The sequence below is a fragment of the Salmo salar genome, chromosome ssa09 (assembly GCF_905237065.1).
Source record: "Salmo salar chromosome ssa09, Ssal_v3.1, whole genome shotgun sequence".
Lineage (NCBI taxonomy): Eukaryota > Metazoa > Chordata > Actinopteri > Salmoniformes > Salmonidae > Salmo > Salmo salar.
Window position 1 is genome coordinate 18861299 of NC_059450.1, and position 16779 is coordinate 18878077.

At 44.7% G+C, this 16779-nt stretch overlaps 1 protein-coding gene across 3 annotated transcripts in view; it reads right to left on the bottom strand.

Moving 5' to 3' along the window:
- Positions 1 to 9174: 9174 nt before the first annotated feature.
- LOC106610858 (RAC-alpha serine/threonine-protein kinase) overlaps positions 9175 to 16779 on the bottom strand; it is a 42550-nt gene continuing 34945 nt past the window's right edge. For 2 of the 3 annotated variants that reach the window (XM_014210496.2, XM_014210494.2), the window contains 5 exons: positions 15914 to 16042; positions 12562 to 12776; positions 12386 to 12473; positions 12151 to 12253; positions 9175 to 11083 (listed from right to left, as the gene is read on the bottom strand). In XM_014210496.2, coding sequence (XP_014065971.1) covers positions 11004 to 11083; positions 12151 to 12253; positions 12386 to 12473; positions 12562 to 12776; positions 15914 to 16042 — 615 coding nt within the window. In that variant the 3' untranslated portion in view covers positions 9175 to 11003. The remainder of the gene's footprint in view (positions 11084 to 12150; positions 12254 to 12385; positions 12474 to 12561; positions 12777 to 15913; positions 16043 to 16779) is intronic. The other variant, XM_014210495.2, reaches the window with a different exon arrangement.

Here is a 16779-nt window from a genome sequence, read left to right on the forward strand (position 1 = left end):
TTCCATATGTGTTATTTCATAGTTTTGATGTCTTCACTATTATTCTACAATGTAGAAAATAGTAAAAAAATAAAGAAAAACCCTGGAATGAGTAGGTGTGTCCAAACTTTTGACTGGTACTGTATATACAATTAAAATTAAACAAAATAAATGATTCTTTTGATTGTATGATTATTGTTTATTTATTATTGTTCATGTATGCAATTTTGTGTCCATAAAACCAGGGTTCAGTTTACTCATTAGAGTCCATAGAATACAAAACAGGTTCGTTTGAACGAAAAGCTTGGTCATAGCAAGTGTTGCTGGACCTTTACTATGGTCAAACAGCTTAAAATAGGGTACTGGACACTATATGGTTAAAATACAGAACTATGTCATAGGGCGCATTGTCACACTAAAATACCTTATAATGTAAAAGACAGATATCTTAGAATCTTCCTTCTGGTGTATACTTTGGAATTTATACAACATAATACAATATATTTATTCAAAAAGTCAAGAGAGATTACATTTGGTATACTTTATTCATAACAAATATCACAATGACGTTAATTAATCAAATTGATCATCAACAGTTACACAGAAAATTCAAGTTATATGCAATATCAGGGTTCAGGATATCAGCTAATGAAATACACCTATACAGAATTCCCTGATCAGTGACGAATTGGGAAGAGGGCATTCGTGGCAGGTGTGCCCTCTACCCAACTCTATGGTCATGTAAGGACAGAGGGCACTCGTGGCAGGTGTGCCCTCTATATGGCTCTATAGCCAGGTATTTATATGGGCAGCCATTGAGGGGGCAGCCATTGAGGGTGCCTCCTTTCAATCCAGCTCCTTCACCCAGACAGAGTTGAGCACACCAACAACAAACAGTATGCATCATTGAATGTGAGCAGTGAGTACCAACATCCAATATTGCATAGAAAAGGACTAAGAACAGGACTTCCTCACCTCTGTTTTGTTTGTTTGGGATTTCATCTGCTAATGGCCACCACATGCTTTATGAGTAAGTCATTGTGAGTTTATTGATCTGTTCCTTTCTTACATGTAGCTGGTAATACATGTTAATAGTTCACACACCTTTTGTGCAGCTGCCTTTTGTATGATAATATTTACATTTTAGTCATATAGCAGACACTTTTATCCAGAGTAACTTACAGTTAGTCCGTTCATCTTAAAATAGATAGGTGGAACAACCACATATCACAGTCATAGTATGTATACAAAATATTTAAAAAATCGAAATAAAGTAACTATCTGCAAAGTCAGAGCAAGTAAGAGGTAACAGTGTCAAATGCGAGAGAAGAGTCAAGTGGGAATGTTTTGTTAACTAAAGTTTTTTTTAGTTGATGAGGGGGGAGTGCTGTGGGATTATTTAAGATTTTTTGAAGAGGTAGGGTTTCGGATGTTTCTGGAAGATGGACAGGGACTCTGCTCTTCTAGCTTCAGGGGAAGGCTGGTTCCACCATTGGGGTGCCAGGACATAGAAGGTCTTGGACTGGGCTGAGCTAGAGCTGTCCTCCTGTATGGGTAGGAGGGCCAAGAGACCAGAGGTGGCAGAACTGAGTACTCAGGTTGGGTTGTAGGGTTTGAGCAGAGGCTGAAGGTAGGGAGGGGCAGTTCCTCTTGCTGTTCCATAGGCAAGCACCATGGTCTTGTAGTGATGCGAGCTTTGACTGGAAGCCAGTGGAATGTGCAGAGAAGCGGGTGACATGGGAGAATTTGGGAGGGTTGAACAACCAGCAGGCTGCAGCATTCTGGATAAATTGCAGGGGTTTGATGGCACAAGCCAGCCAACAGCGAGTTGCAGTATTTCAGACGGGAGATAAGTGCCTGGATTAGGACTAGGATGTTGTACTCTACGGATGTTGAGTACTCTACGGATGTTGTAGAGCATGAACCTGCAGGAGCGAGTCACTGCTTTGATGTTAGCAAAGAACGACAAGGTGTTGCCCAGGGTCACGCCAAGGTTCTTTGCACTCTGGAAGGGGGACACCGTGGAGTTGTCAACCGTGATGGAGAGGTCTTGGAGCAGGCAGGCCTTTCCCGGGAGGAAGAGCAACTCCGTCTTGTTGAGCTTAAGGTTGTGGACCGACATCCTAGCTGAGATGCGTGTCTCCATCTGGGTGTCAGAAGGGGGGAAGGAGAAAAGTAGCCGAGTGTCATCCGCATAGCAATGATCGGAAAGACCAGGTGAGGATTTGACGGAGCTGAGTGACTTGGTGTACAGATAGAAGAAGAGGGGGCCTAGAACTGAGCCCTGAGGCACCTGGTAGGAGCGGCCTTTCAGGTAGGATGCAATCCAACAGCGTGCAGAGCCTGAGATGCCCAGCCCTGAGAGGGTGGAGTGGAGGAGCTGATTGTTCAAGGTGTCAAAGGCAGCGGATAGATCTAGAAGGATTAGAACATTGGAGAGAGAGTCCTCTTTGGCAGCGCAAAGAGCCTCCGTGACAGAGAAGAGCAGTCTCGGTTGAGTAACCCGTCTTGAAGCCTGACTGATTAGGGTCAAGAAGATCGTTCTGAGAGAGATAATGAGAGAGTTGGTCAGAGACCGCACGCTCAATGGTCTCGAAGGGAGGACGGGATGGGGTCAAGTGAGCAGGTTGTCGGGCGGCCGGACCTCACTAGTCACAGGGTTTTATCTGGAGAGAGAGGAGAGAAAGAGTCCAAGGCATAGTCCTGTGAGTGGGACCAGTGGACTCAATAGGCTGAGTGAATGAGAAGTGGATGTCGTCAACCTTCTTTTCAAAGTGGTTGACAGTCGTCCACAGAGAGGAGGGGTGGAGGTTTGAGGGGTAAAAGGTGGAACAGCGTTTCCTAGGGTTAGAGGCAAAAGCTTGAAATATATAGTGATAGAAAGTGGCTTTAGCAGCGGATACAAAGGAAGAGAAGGTAGAGAGGACGGAGTGAAATGATGATAGTGCCTCCTGTAGTTTACTTTTCTTCCATTTACGCTCAGCTGCCCGCAGCCCTCTTCTGTAACCCTGCTTTAATGGCCATTGCTTGTTACTTGAATATTATTTCATTAGCTTTATTTATTGTTTGTTAGTTTGCCACATGCCATGCTACATAGCCACTGTTCATGTAACCTGCTCTAGCTTCGGCCTACCATGCTTCATGCTATCACAACCCCTCTTTATGCCGCTTGTTGTTAAGTACTGCTATATTATGTATAGCTTTACCCATTCATATGCTCATGACATTTGCATATTGCTGTTGCTAGCCTCATGAACAGTCAATTAATTATGCATTGTTATTGCACATTATTGCCTGTTGTTATTTATACTCTCTGTCCCCTCTTTAGACAATCCATACTTACCTGTTACCTATCCTACATAACCAACCAGCTGGTTACTGAGTCAAGGCACTGTTCAAGACATCAAGCCTATTCAAGATTGTAATACAACCCATCTAAATGACATGTTCCATGTCATTATCTCCTCTGACTACATATTCTTAAATGGCATCTCTGCTTCCGTCTGCTCTCTAGTCGGAGTCCCACAGTAGATGGGCATCACCATCACACTCACCTAAACCTTCATTCAGTTACATTGGTCCTTCAAGACAGATGCAACACACCTACTGACATGGCTGAGGAGCAAAGAAACACAGCAAAAGTCTCATCAGAAGATCCCATCCCAGGACATGATCTCAGATACCGATGAATACTGATACCTCTACAACATTGAGAACAACCCATGGCAGCACATGACCAACCTCTCCAACCAGCCCCCACAGTTTTACCTGACTTCCCCAGCAGGAGGAGTACAGGTGCAGTGTCAGCACCATTAAGCTGCAGCCCATCGGAGGGCAGGCCAAGCCTGCGCCCCCCCCACAATTGCAAGGAGAGTTCACTACCCTCGACTACATTATACCAAGGTTAGTCAACCTGAGTGCCCAGATCACGCCAGGGCCTCCCAGCTCGGTCAGGCCGTACTAATCCATTCCCCCTGTATCAAGCCTGCTCAGTGAGGGTCCAGGTCCCTACAGTACTACTTCAACCACCTCACAACACACCCAGTACAATGAACTGCCACTATCCAACACTCAGCTCATGGCTAGACCCAAAGGACACTGCTGCCAATGTCTCAGTCCCTCTACCGCTAACACCCCTCGGCAGGAATGGAAGCCCTGGCGAGGTCGACCCTGTGGATGCTTTTAACCCCACTGAACCAGCCATTGTTTGAGCTACCAGCTGTTCCAACCACCAGCTGTTCCAACCACCAGCTGTTCCAACCACCAGCTGTTCCAACCAGCAGCTCAGGCTCAGTCTGCATCATCCACTGCTCCGGTCTATTCTGGGTATTGGCCATCAGCTGCTCAGACTCAGTCCACCTTCCAACCTCAGTCATCTGCTCGATCCTATTCAAATGACCAACCGTGGACTGCACCTGCCCAGCTAGCTTATCCTCCATGGACCGGTCCTCTCCAGCTGGCTTATCAGCTATTACCTGCTGCCCCTCTCCAGCCAGCTCACCTGCCTGGACCTGCTACACCTCTTCAGCCAGCCCACCTGCCTGAACTTGCTGCACCCTTTCAGCCAGTTGATCCTGCTCGACGTGCACTGGTACCTCAGCAACCTCCAGCCCAGCCTGTACAACTAGTAAACCCACCTGTACCTAAGTCAGCTTATCCGCTCCGACCATACCTGCAATCAATCTAGTCCACAACAGTGAAAGGGAGTTCAGACCTCAAGATGGCGCTGGACTACCTCTTGAACCCTCATACAGAACTATCAGAACACTACAAGTACAGGGTCCTCATGGAGCACCTGACACTGGATGAGGCCAGGCTGATAGCACAAGCATGTTGACACTACCAGCAGCCCTACACTGCAGCCATGCAGGTCTTGCAGATGCAGTACAGGCAACCACACCAGCTGGCACAGAGTGAGATCGCTGCAATCCTCAATGCCCATGACATCAGAGGTGGGGATTCCAAGGTCTTCCAGAGCTTCGCACTCAAAGTAGACCTTCTGGTCAGCATGCTGAAATCCCTTGACAGTCCCCAAGGCATAGAGCTGTCATGCACAAGCCACATGGGAGTTTGCTCAGCGAACAGCAAACAGGCAACCCGTACAACCTGACAGACCTCTCCAAATGGCTCAAGACCAAGGCCGAAGCACAGCGGCTCTCCTCCAAGATGAAACAGCGCCACCAAGCGAACGACCATCTCCAAGGCCAAAAAGTCAACCTGTCACCACCATTTACCATTGCTCTGTCCAGTCCAGGTCGAGAGACGTCCAGGTCAGCAACACTCCGAGTGCAGACATCCAATGTCTCAAGGAACCACATCAAACATCTGTGCCTCTTCTGCCATTGTGTCAAGCATTATATACCGTACCAGTCAAAAGTTTGGACACGCCTACTCATTTCAGGGTGTGTCTTTATTTTTACTATTTTCTACATTGTAGAATAATAGTGAAGACATCAACTATGAAATAACACATGGAATCATGTAGTAAACAAAAACGTGTTAAACAAATAAAAATATATCTTATATTCGAGATTCTTCAAAGTAGCAACCCTTTGCCTTGATGACAGCTTTGCACACTCTTGGCATTCTCTCAACCAGCTTCATGGGGTAGTCAACTGGAATGCATGTCAATTAACCGGTATGCCTTTTTTTAAAGTTAATTTGTGGAATTTCTTTCCTTCTTAATGCGTTTGAGCCAATCAGTTGTTGTGAAAAGGTAGGTGTGGTATACAGAAGATAGCCCTATTTGGTAAAAGACCAAGTCCATATTATGGCAAGAACGGCTCAACTAAGCAAAGCGAAACGACAGTCCATCATTACTTTAAGACATGAAGGTCAGTCAATCGGAAAATGTCAAGGACTTTGAAAGTTTCTTCAAGTGCAATCGGAAAAACCATCAAGCGCTATGATGAAACTGGCTCTCATGAGAACCGCCACAGGAAAGGAAGACCCAGAGTTACCTCAGCTGCAGAGGATAAGTTCATTAGAGTTACCATCCTAAGAAATTGAAGCCCAAATAAATGCTTCAGAGTTCAAATAACAGACACATCTCAACATACATTGTTCAGAGGAGACTGCATGAATCAGGCCTTCATGGTCAAATTGCTGCAAAGAAACACTACTAAAGGACACCAATAAGAAGAAGAGACTTGCTTGGGCCAAGAAACATGAGCAATGGACATTTAGACCGGTGGAAATCTGTCCTTTGGTCTGATGAGTCCATATTTCAGATTTTTGGTTCTAACCGCTGCGTCTTTGTGAGACACCGAGTAGGTGAACGGATGATCTCCGCATGTGTGGTTCCCACCGTGAAGCATGAAGGAGGAGGTGTGATGGTGTGGGGATGCTTTGCTGGTGACACTGTGAGTGACTTATTTAGAATTTAAAGCACACTTAACCAGCATGGCTACCACAGCATTCTGCAGATGCACCATCCCATCTGGTCTGCGCCTGATGAATCTGGTTGAGGGAACACCAAAAGTGGGCAAAGCTGTCATCAAGGCAAAGGGTGGCTACTTTGAAGAATCTAAAATCTATTTTGATTTGTTTAACATGTTTTTGGTTACTACATGTTCCCATATGTGTTATTTCATAGTTTTGATGTCTTCACAATGTAGAAAATAGTAAAAAAGAAGGAAAAACTCTTGAATGAGTGTGTCCAAACTTTTGACTGGTATTGTATATCTCAGTGCACAGAGATCGGGAATCAGTCGCCAGAACAGATCAAAAAGTGTATCAAAGATGGCAAGCGTTGGCTAAATTGTGGTCTTACTTGCCATGGGCAACGGTATACAGGGATTCCCTTACAAAAAAAGATTGCCATTTTGAAACTGTAGTAAAAGTGCAGTAACTGCAGTCGATTGTGGTATATTGGAAGCGGTAGTTGCAGAATAACTGCAGTTACACTGCAAAATTACTGCAGTAAACAAAACTATTTTGATGCAGTATTTGCAGCATACTGCACTATACCTGCAGTTATACTACACTCTGACTGCAATCTTTTTTGTAAGGGTTTGCATTGTGGCCAATGTACTGGGTGGAGTAAAAGGCCAGCAATACTCTGTATTATTCATGGCCACGTGAAATTACGCCATATATAGATTCTACAGAGCATACCGAGTACTCCCCACCCCACTTTTACATCAGCACAAATTAAAGTTTCCTGTACAGTGCTATATTTGTACCGTATTGTGTCCAAGCACCCCATTTTAAGCTGTTTTGACCACTGTAAAAGGCCAGCAACACTCTTATTTATAGCCACGTGAAATTATGCCGTATAGATTCTACAGACCCTACTGATACTCCCCACGTCCCATCGGCACAAAGAATAATTTATTCTCTGTAAGCCAATATGTAATGCATATACAGTGATTTGCATGGAGGGCATTTATTTGACCTTGGAACATGTTTTAAAACCTCAAATTAAAGCAAATGTCACTTAAATATGAAAACATATGAATCATTGTTAATGTTTAGACTATTTTTCATACATCATTAATAAATACAGGTTACACTTTTCTACTATTACGGGGGACTTATTTATAAAATTCCGTGACCCGGAAGTACTGACGATCACTTTGTCTAATGAGTTACCTATCAAAGATGTTCTGCTACTCTCCGCTAGGTGGTGCTCTACGACTAAGAATTAAATGTCTGTCTCAAAATTGCAGTTGCTACTGTAGTAAAAACCTGCAACTACTTTAACATAGTAACCAGATCACTATATTTACTTTTCCATAGCTTATGCAGGTGCAACATAACTACCAAGGGCTGAGTACATAGTGTAAGTCCTAGAAGTTGGTTTAATCACAGCTGGGTCCAGACTAGCTCACACTGACACCAAACTTGCCCCAAACCCACTCTTCTCCATTGTTAGACTTAATCCCTGTCCTTCCTTATCTGGCTTTTCTGAGGTTGTGACCTCTCGCTCAGGGCAACCCCCCTTTTGTTTCCCTGCTCACTTCGAAAGCAAAGAAATCTGTCCTCCCAGTCATTTAATCTTCCTCAACATCTTCACACCCTACATTATTCTAGCCATTGAGGGCCTTGCAGGCAGCCATGTGAGTAGTTGGGTATTGACAGTGTGAGAGGAGGGAAAACACATCCTATTTATTCCTAAGGCCTTTTCATGGAGCCCTCTTCCATTCCTTCCTGGATGTAAATGGCCTCTAATGGCATTAAGGGTTTGTTCTCCAGTAAACCTCACATGAAAACTTCAACTTTAGCGGGAGACCTAGTCAGTTGCACAGCTGAATGCATACAACCAATCTCTTCCACATTTAACCCTGGGGAGCAGTTATGAGGTGGGTTAACTGCCTTGCTCAAGGGCAGAACGGCAGATTTTTCCACCTTGCTACTAACCTTTCGGTTACTGTCCCAACACTCTAACCGCTAGGCTACCTGCCGCCCAGGGATATATCTAAAGCATAGATGCGTTTTCAACCCTCAGATGAAAATTGGAAAGATTGGTACAGTGAGGTAAGGAGAAAGAGGTGGAGTCAGTATTTGACAAGTTCCCTACAACACATCCCAAGAGCGGGCAGAACATCATTGCTAACGCAGAGGTGCATTGTGGGTTGTGCAGCTGGAGCCAGGTGAAGAGCGGTTGTCAGGTGAGCCCCACACTGGGCACAACCATGGTCCTGCAGTGAGGACTGTGCTGCTGGCCAGACAGTCAGACTGAGCCCTGGCTGTCAACATCTGCTCCAGAGACTGTACCATCTGGGTCTGGCCCAAAGGAGCTTCTCCTCTAGCTCTAACCAGCTGCAGAACGAGCCAGACAGACACGGACCTAAGCAATCCTGTGGAGGTACAGAAACAAGGCCAAGTCCAACCACTCAGTACTTAGGTTTATTCATAATTTGTTTCAGACGCTTGCCTCATGAGTTATTCTTTTCTTAAGTACTTCACTCAGCACAAGCTTGACTTGCTAATGTTTTGGATCTATGACTGTGGGTTAAAGCATATTAGAGAAGATACATTTTTACATTTTACATTTTAGTCATTTAGCAGACGCTCTTATCCAGAGCGACTTACAAATTGGTGCATTCACCTATAATATCCAGTGGAACAACCACTTTACAATAGTGCATCTAAATCTTTTAAGGGGGGGGGGGGGGTTAGAAGGATTACCTTATCCTATCCTATCCATAAATGTTCTGTAACGATCAACAAAAAAAGACAAGTTGGCACAAATTTAGTTAAGATATTTTATATAAATTTGAAAGAAACAAAACAGTAAAAAGTGTACAAAGGTTATATTATTTGTTTACTAAAGCTGGTGCCCTCCGTTTCAGGAATGGGAAAGGGCAGGTACAAAAACAATGTAAAAACATAAATGTATAAAAGGCATTTCCCCATTTTCAGAGGGTGACAGCACAGGAATAAGTAACAATCCAATCTAACAATTGTTTGGGAAAAAAGGAATTGAGGTGAAAATATAAATGCCTTTACATTCAATAACATTAACTTTATAGTTATCAGTCCCCTGGAAACACTGTGCAGTTTCCCCAAAAAGCATTTCCAAGATTCTCAGTTTATCTACAGCAATCTGTATAGGGGGGGTTAATTACGCAAACAAGCCTTTAATAGTTCACACCTTTCAGAATTGACATTAATTCAGTCATTTCCAACTATAAAGTGTAACAAGTACAAATACATGTTTTGGGGCAGGAAATTGCATATCATTGGCACAGTCAAACTCGTTTTCTATAAATAACTCAGAACCATGTACCCTGATCCCTACCTATAGAGATCAAAGCGGACTCAACTTGTTTTCCCCTGAACCACAGCCCAGCTTGTTTATGGAGTAAGTCCTAAAGGACTGTGTTGTTACAGTGACCTCATTGAGGCGGTAGTGAATACACTGGGAGGAAAAAACCCAGAGGAGACAGAAGATTCCCTGATTGGGCAGAAAGGATCAGTACCTGACTGGCCAGTTCAGAAAGAAACAGCCCAGAGTGTTTGAAACACAGTATTCAGACAGGAAGGCATCATGATCCAAGCACATAGTCCAGAGAGATTAGAGTAACTGTCTTTTCAATGGGACAACAGCAAATGGATATCCAATTGACCGTGTAGACACGGTTCTGAGATTCAGTGCCGGCAAGCTTTAACACATTTACATTGTATGCCTGCTCCCAGAATCAGTTCTCTAAGTGTCTGCCATTGTATTGCACAATTTGTCATTAGACTGATAATGGAGCAGAGCGCTCTGACAGAGGTCCATAGACCATGTTCTCACTTTGTTCTAGAATGTTTTGGGGCTCTAACATACAGATAAGAATGTTCTTTTGAGGGATGGAAGTCCTATGAGAATCAACCATGTTCTACAACAGTTAGGTATGCAGAATTATACATTTTATTGATTAGGTACATTCAATGGCAGAACAACAGGTTTCAAAGTGTTGGTCAAATAGTGATTAGTATAATGTGAAAGTCCTGATAACAATATCTAAATATGATTAAACCTCCCACTACATGGAACATTAAGTCATTGGTCATATTTTGTTGTTGCTGTTGGTCCACAATATATCTTTGCCTTAAACAAAGAACATCAAAAAGACAATTTTCATTTTACATGGCTAATTCCGATACAATCCTTATGGTCCCGTAAAATGTTCACTTTGTGAATAATGTGTGACAAATAACAGGTTCTGATAGAAGTTTAGGAAAGTGTAGCCTGACCATTCTAAAATGATATACCACATTGCCACCCTTTTCCTATAAAGTGTGGTTTTATGAACATCAAGCTTGTCTGACTCTACTCATCAAGACAAGCAACACTGTAGTGTTCTCTCTCACCATTAGAAAAGTCTTAAGAAGCCACAGAAACAACCAGTTTTTCATTTGTGTACTATGAAGTATTTTCCCCTATAATTACCGAACTTGCAGATAGCAAATGTCTGTTCAACAATACTATATGCGACACTGGAAGTAAAAAAAAGGATGGGGTGAATGTAGTTGGATGTGCAGTCTGGTAAGGTGAGGGGAAATGTTGGAACCAGAGGAATGAGAGGGGGAGTTTAGGCTGTCCCACTCGCAGAGTAGGAGAACTGTGGGAAGTGGGGCCTCCGTTCGCTGTCAAACAACTCCATGCTGTCTTCTGGAATAGATAATAAGTGGGGAGGAAAGAGTGGGACGGCACAGAGAGAACTCAATTAGTGTATAACATTAATCTGATCATCACATTTGTTGAATTCAATGTGTTCTTTTTCCATCTCAGTGACTACGAAAAGCATTATGATTTAGTCCTAATAGATAGTGTACCTCGAACTAGCCCAGGGTGCAGTTTGGCACACATTGCTAGTGCTCTAGCACCACCATTTTGAGGGACACAGTGAACTATGGAATAACAGATGTTACACATGCGTTCCAGAAGAGGGCACAAATCCCCCAGAGGAATTGAATAAGCTCTGTGTAATTTGACCTCGCATTAATTGCACTGGGATAGGGAACATGAACCTTCCCCATTCTCATTTCAATACTCGCCTTTGAGAGTGCAATCTATACCTCTAAATGATGTTGTGGGATTTAATTCCTTGGCTACTACAGTATCATAAACATCAAGGGTATTTACACGTGGAACTCATATGGAGTGCACCTTCAAAAATGGTTGTTCAATTAATAGGTTGTAAAAGTACTGGGAGTACTCAAAACGTACATGTCCTAGGCAGTCTGATAGTAAGCAAAGATCGGACTGCATTTAAAGTAGAAACTAGGGGCATTCTCTCATAAGCCTGACAACAAGAGGAAGAATATTACAGTCCATCTAAAAGTAAACCATGTAGATCAGCTTGGGGTTTTCGTTTGGGACACAAATTCTGTAAACCCCCCTCAAAAATAAACAATTACCTTTGGAGCCATGATAATAACAATTTAAAGTTCAGTTTAAAATCAACATTTTCAGAAAATCTCTGAAGAGGGGGATAGAAATGTCTGAGATTCTGAAACTCAGTAAGTGGTTCTCTCAACAGTAATGACGTTCAGAACCACCTGTGGGTCCAGTTCATTCTTACTGAGTCGGACTATGATCATCACAATTAAACAAAAGCATTCCGGTCCAGTGAAAAACATTAGAATGATGATTGTCTATTTGGGCTCGTAATACTGTTCTCTGTGACGCGAGTGTGGTGTGTGTATCCTGTAACGATACAGTGGGTGAGGTAGTACCTTGTCCGGGCGGTGTAATAGTGATGGTCTGTGCTGTGAACTCCTCGTCAAAATACCGCGTGTCTGTTTCTGAGGTAACCTGCGGCTTAAAGGGCGGGACCAGCTGTGAGAGAAGAGAGGACATCATGGAGCACATTGGCACATCTGTCCTGTCAATCAGAGTGTAGACATTTGCGGGCCTGGTCAAATCTATTGGTTGTTCTCTGAAGTAATGGAACGTGTTACACCGATTTACCTTCTTCTCATAAACATCTTGCCATTCAATCCCAGCAAAGAATTTGTGCTGCATGATCTCTTTAGCATCATTCTGTCCACCACCTAACCTGGAAGACACAGGGACCAATGGACAAGAGTAAGTACAGAGGGCTTTTTGGTTGGAATGAGAAGGGAGGAGAGGCTAGGCCTACTTACCGCTGCTTGGGGTCCTTCTTGAGCAGGCCTGAGAGCAGGGACCTGCCCTCGGGGCCCAGGGTGCGTGGGAAACGGATGTCCTCCATGAGGATGAGCTCAAACAGCTTCTCGTGGTCCTGGTTGTAGAAGGGCAGCCGACCACACATCATCTCGTACATGACCACGCCCAGACCCCACCAGTCCACCGCCCGGCCGTAGTCATTGTCCTCCAGAACCTAGACAACACAGGACAACCACAACTCAATAGAATACAACTTCACTAATACCACCATGGACAACTGCACAATCATACCTGGAAGCATACAGGACAGTACAAGGACAATACTAGGGCTAGCAGGAGTTCAAATGTACGGTCAGCCCTATGACGGCATCAGAAGAGACACACATACTATACATTCTTGGTTTAGATCTCTGAAACCTATCTATTAGCTAAGTGGTTGGACATTAGGTGAGTAGTGAGGTCAGCAGCTCTCCAGGCTGTATAAAGAACCCCGAGGCCAGTGTCCCCTTCTCCTGGTCTGGGCTTTCTGACCAGCCACAGCAAGCACTGACTCACATCTCACAATAGGAGCAGGGATAGAATTTCCCCAGGAGCCCTGCATATTTAATCACCGGAGGTCTGCAGTACACACCAACATCTCGACTGCACTGTATATCCAACCACACCACAGCCCTCCCTCTCGACTGCACTGTATATCCAACCACACCACAGCCCTTAGTGATGGAGGTGGAGGTTCGCACACCATGGAAGATGACATGTTCACACGTTCTAATCAATTGGCTTGCTTCAGCTCTGTGCTGACCAACTGGGGCAACCTGTTGAACGCCAGTACACTCTTCCATTTGTTACTATACAAGGCCTTCTGGGATGTGCAGTTGGGTCAACAGTACCGGAAGGATGTTGTAAGTGAAATCAAGTCACTGAGAACAGGTTGTTCTTTAAAACATCAAAAGGTTATGAGTTGAGATTGACTCTATTCCTGGACCGGTCTTAGGTAAGGGGGCAGCCTAATATAATTAAATATGGACATAAAGGTACACAGACCCAGAAAGAGGCGGGCAGAACAGATGGACGGACGTGGCCGTAAATAGAACAAAACCAGAGTGTGTTTGTGCGCGTGGGTGGGCGGCGTGTGTGTGTGTCTGAGGGGCACGCTGCTTGGCGCTGCGGTTAGGGGCGAGGAGGCCTCGGAGGGCAGGGGTAACCTGAAGCCGGCACGGTGCTAGGATTACTGGACCGTCTCTATTTCCAGTGCTGCTGTCGTGCGATTCACACCGTGAGACAGCTGGGTCTGCAGCTGCCCCATATACAGTATGTAGAAGAGCGCCACAGCTGTGGAGCTGCCAGGACCACAGGAGCCAAGCTCATCCCTCACACGTAACCAGGGCTGCCTGGACCGACTCTGTTACACTGGCCCCAAGGACAGCACAGTGCAGAGTGGAGGGGAAGAGAAATATCCTCCATTTGATAGAGAGTACTATCTTACTCTGGCCCCTTTTTTTTCTCCCTCTAACACAAACACAGCTACCGTCCCTCTCCCAAACACATCACTGGCTCACATTATATGTGATTCCCTTCACTCTCCTTAACTTCCTTGTTCATAACTTCCCCAATTCAACTTCAGGCATTACTGTTCCAATGTTTCTATAAAACGACCCTATTTCACAGTGGGTTAAGTGAAACTGGTTCCATGGGTGTTCTCTAGAGGAAGGTTTACAGTGCTGGGCTCCTGGCCTGTGGAATATTCCCAGACGTTACAGGATTCCTGTGCAGCACACACACAACAAGGTCATTGTTTACTGCAGAACAACCTGTAACACTGCCTGGCCCTGGCTCCATAGAGACGCTCTGCGGCGACCCTGTCTCCACGGAAACGCCCCCTGATGTCTCCGCTGCTCGAGTCTAGCAGAGCTGGGGCTGTTATAGGGTAGAATGTTACTGTGTACAGAATGGCAGAGGAAGAGCTGGGGCTGTTATAGGGTAGAATGTTACTGTGTACAGAATGGCAGAGGAAGAGCTGGGGGTGAATGGGGGGCAAGTTAATGGAGGTTGCCTTTCATTTGTAACAAACCCCACATAAAACATGAAATTATATAAACAGATTATTTTCTTTCCTTTTACTTATCATTTGCCTTTTGCTGGCCCTATTGTGAGTGGGGGACGTTATGATGAAATAGTAATTCATGCGCTGGTTGGCTTAAGTGATGATAGCTACTGTAGACTATGCCCTAGATCAGGATGGTCCTCTAAGAGAGATGAATATGTCAGATGAAAGCGCCATGGGAGAATGTTACTGGGGAGAAGTGAAGTAAGGACAACGTGCATGGCCCTGGCTTTGCCCAGGTCAGGATAGTCATCCTGAACAGAGGTGTTCAGACTGTTGGGGCTTTTAAAGCAGGCCTTAAGTTCTTATCTTTATTGGCTGGCCTACCCTTCATCCTAGACTTTGTTGCTTTTATGATATGGTTCTAGATATTTTCTTTGTTTAAAAATTTATAATCTATTTTAACTTTTATTTTATGCACTTTGAGATGAATCTTGTTTAATGAAAAGCGCTTTACAAATGTAATCAATTATTATTATTATCATCTCGGGCAGCAGTGGGCTAGAAGCAGCTGCAGCCAATGTGGACTTTTCTCCAGGGGCAGAAGCTCACGTTTCCTGAGGCACTGCCAACCCCCGGCCCCCCCCCAGCAAATTCCAAATGGTGGCTAAAAACAACGAGCCGGCAACTGTGTCAACATGGGCACCCTTCTCCCGGAAAAATATTCCTACGGCAAGAGGGCTATCACACACACACAATGCCCTATCGCGTCACACCTGCACGCAATGGGGAGCAGCCACACCCCTGTACACATGTCCTCTCACCCAATAAATACGGGCACACCTTGCCCTGCCCTAGTCACACTGCAGAGTCATTAGCTCCATGTCTTCTACTGGAGATTAGACAGGCATTTAGGAACAGCTGCCCCAAAGCCACTCTTCCACATAGCTTGTATGCCTTAACAATATGCCCGACAACATACATTCACGATATGTTTAGTGGGATATATTCTCTGCACCACAGTTCCTCTCTTCAAAACAGTATTTAGTCTTAATTCTTTCAGGTACTTACCAACTATGTGACTTTATTCTGTTCAGTTGATTTAAACTCAAACTTGATACAGTGTACTAACAAGAACATGTCAAAAGTGGGTAAACTAGCAGGTCTTTTCACAACATCAAATTCTAAAAACATCTGAAGAGGAAGAACCCACATGGGTTGGGCTCCAAAGGCTACATCTTTACTGACTCAAAATGCTAAGATTTAATGACCCCCATATTGGTGATTGGACAGTGAGAATACACTACCTCTGGGGCCAGGTACTCTGGCGTCCCACAGAAGGTCTTCATGGTGGCCCCGTCTGTGATCCCCTCCTTGCACAGTCCAAAGTCAGTGATTTGTATGTGTCCGTCTTTGTCCAGCATGAGATTTTCCAGCTGAGGGGAGGAGACAGAATGAGACAGGAAGCATCCGCATCAGGAGGAGGGCGAGAGCCTGTGTGAGGTGTGTGATTGAGGCCCAGCTGTTTTGACTTCAGCTCAGAGGAATGAGTTAGCGATGCATTGCCTTTTAATATCAGTGTCCTCTCAGTAAACGTCACCTGGCAGCTGTAGCTCACACGTGACCAGTAGCACCAGGCAGGCCAGAGTCAGCACTTCCTCCAATACTGCTACCCTGGCATTTTCAGGAGAACCTTAGCAGGTTGGAAGCCTGCCTCATAAACCCATGGGAAGATCACAGGGAGGGGGGAACGAGGAGGGAGGGGGGCTATGCTGACCTGGCTGGTATAGTTTCATCAGCTGGAAGAAACAGGGCTACAGATGCCTCCCTCCCCTCCCTCCTAAAAAACAGTCATATAATAACTCTGCTCTTATGCTATGAATACAGTTCACTGAGTTTTTGTACCGGCCTCTTGCTTCTGGTAGGAACAAATTGCAGCTCTACGGAATAAGTTTGACGCTGGGGGTAAAAGATGACTCAATACTCTTACACACTTTCTAAAATACAAAATGTTTAATTGTTGCCTATTTACATTAATGGTGAAATCAAAGAAAAATAAACGAGTCGAACAGCTGTCCAGAAGGACATGTTGGTTATTCTACTCCTCCTGCCATAAGAGGCGGTCTAGGCCTAAGTTTCCAGCTGCAGTGAGGCCTGAATCAGGGGGAGGGAG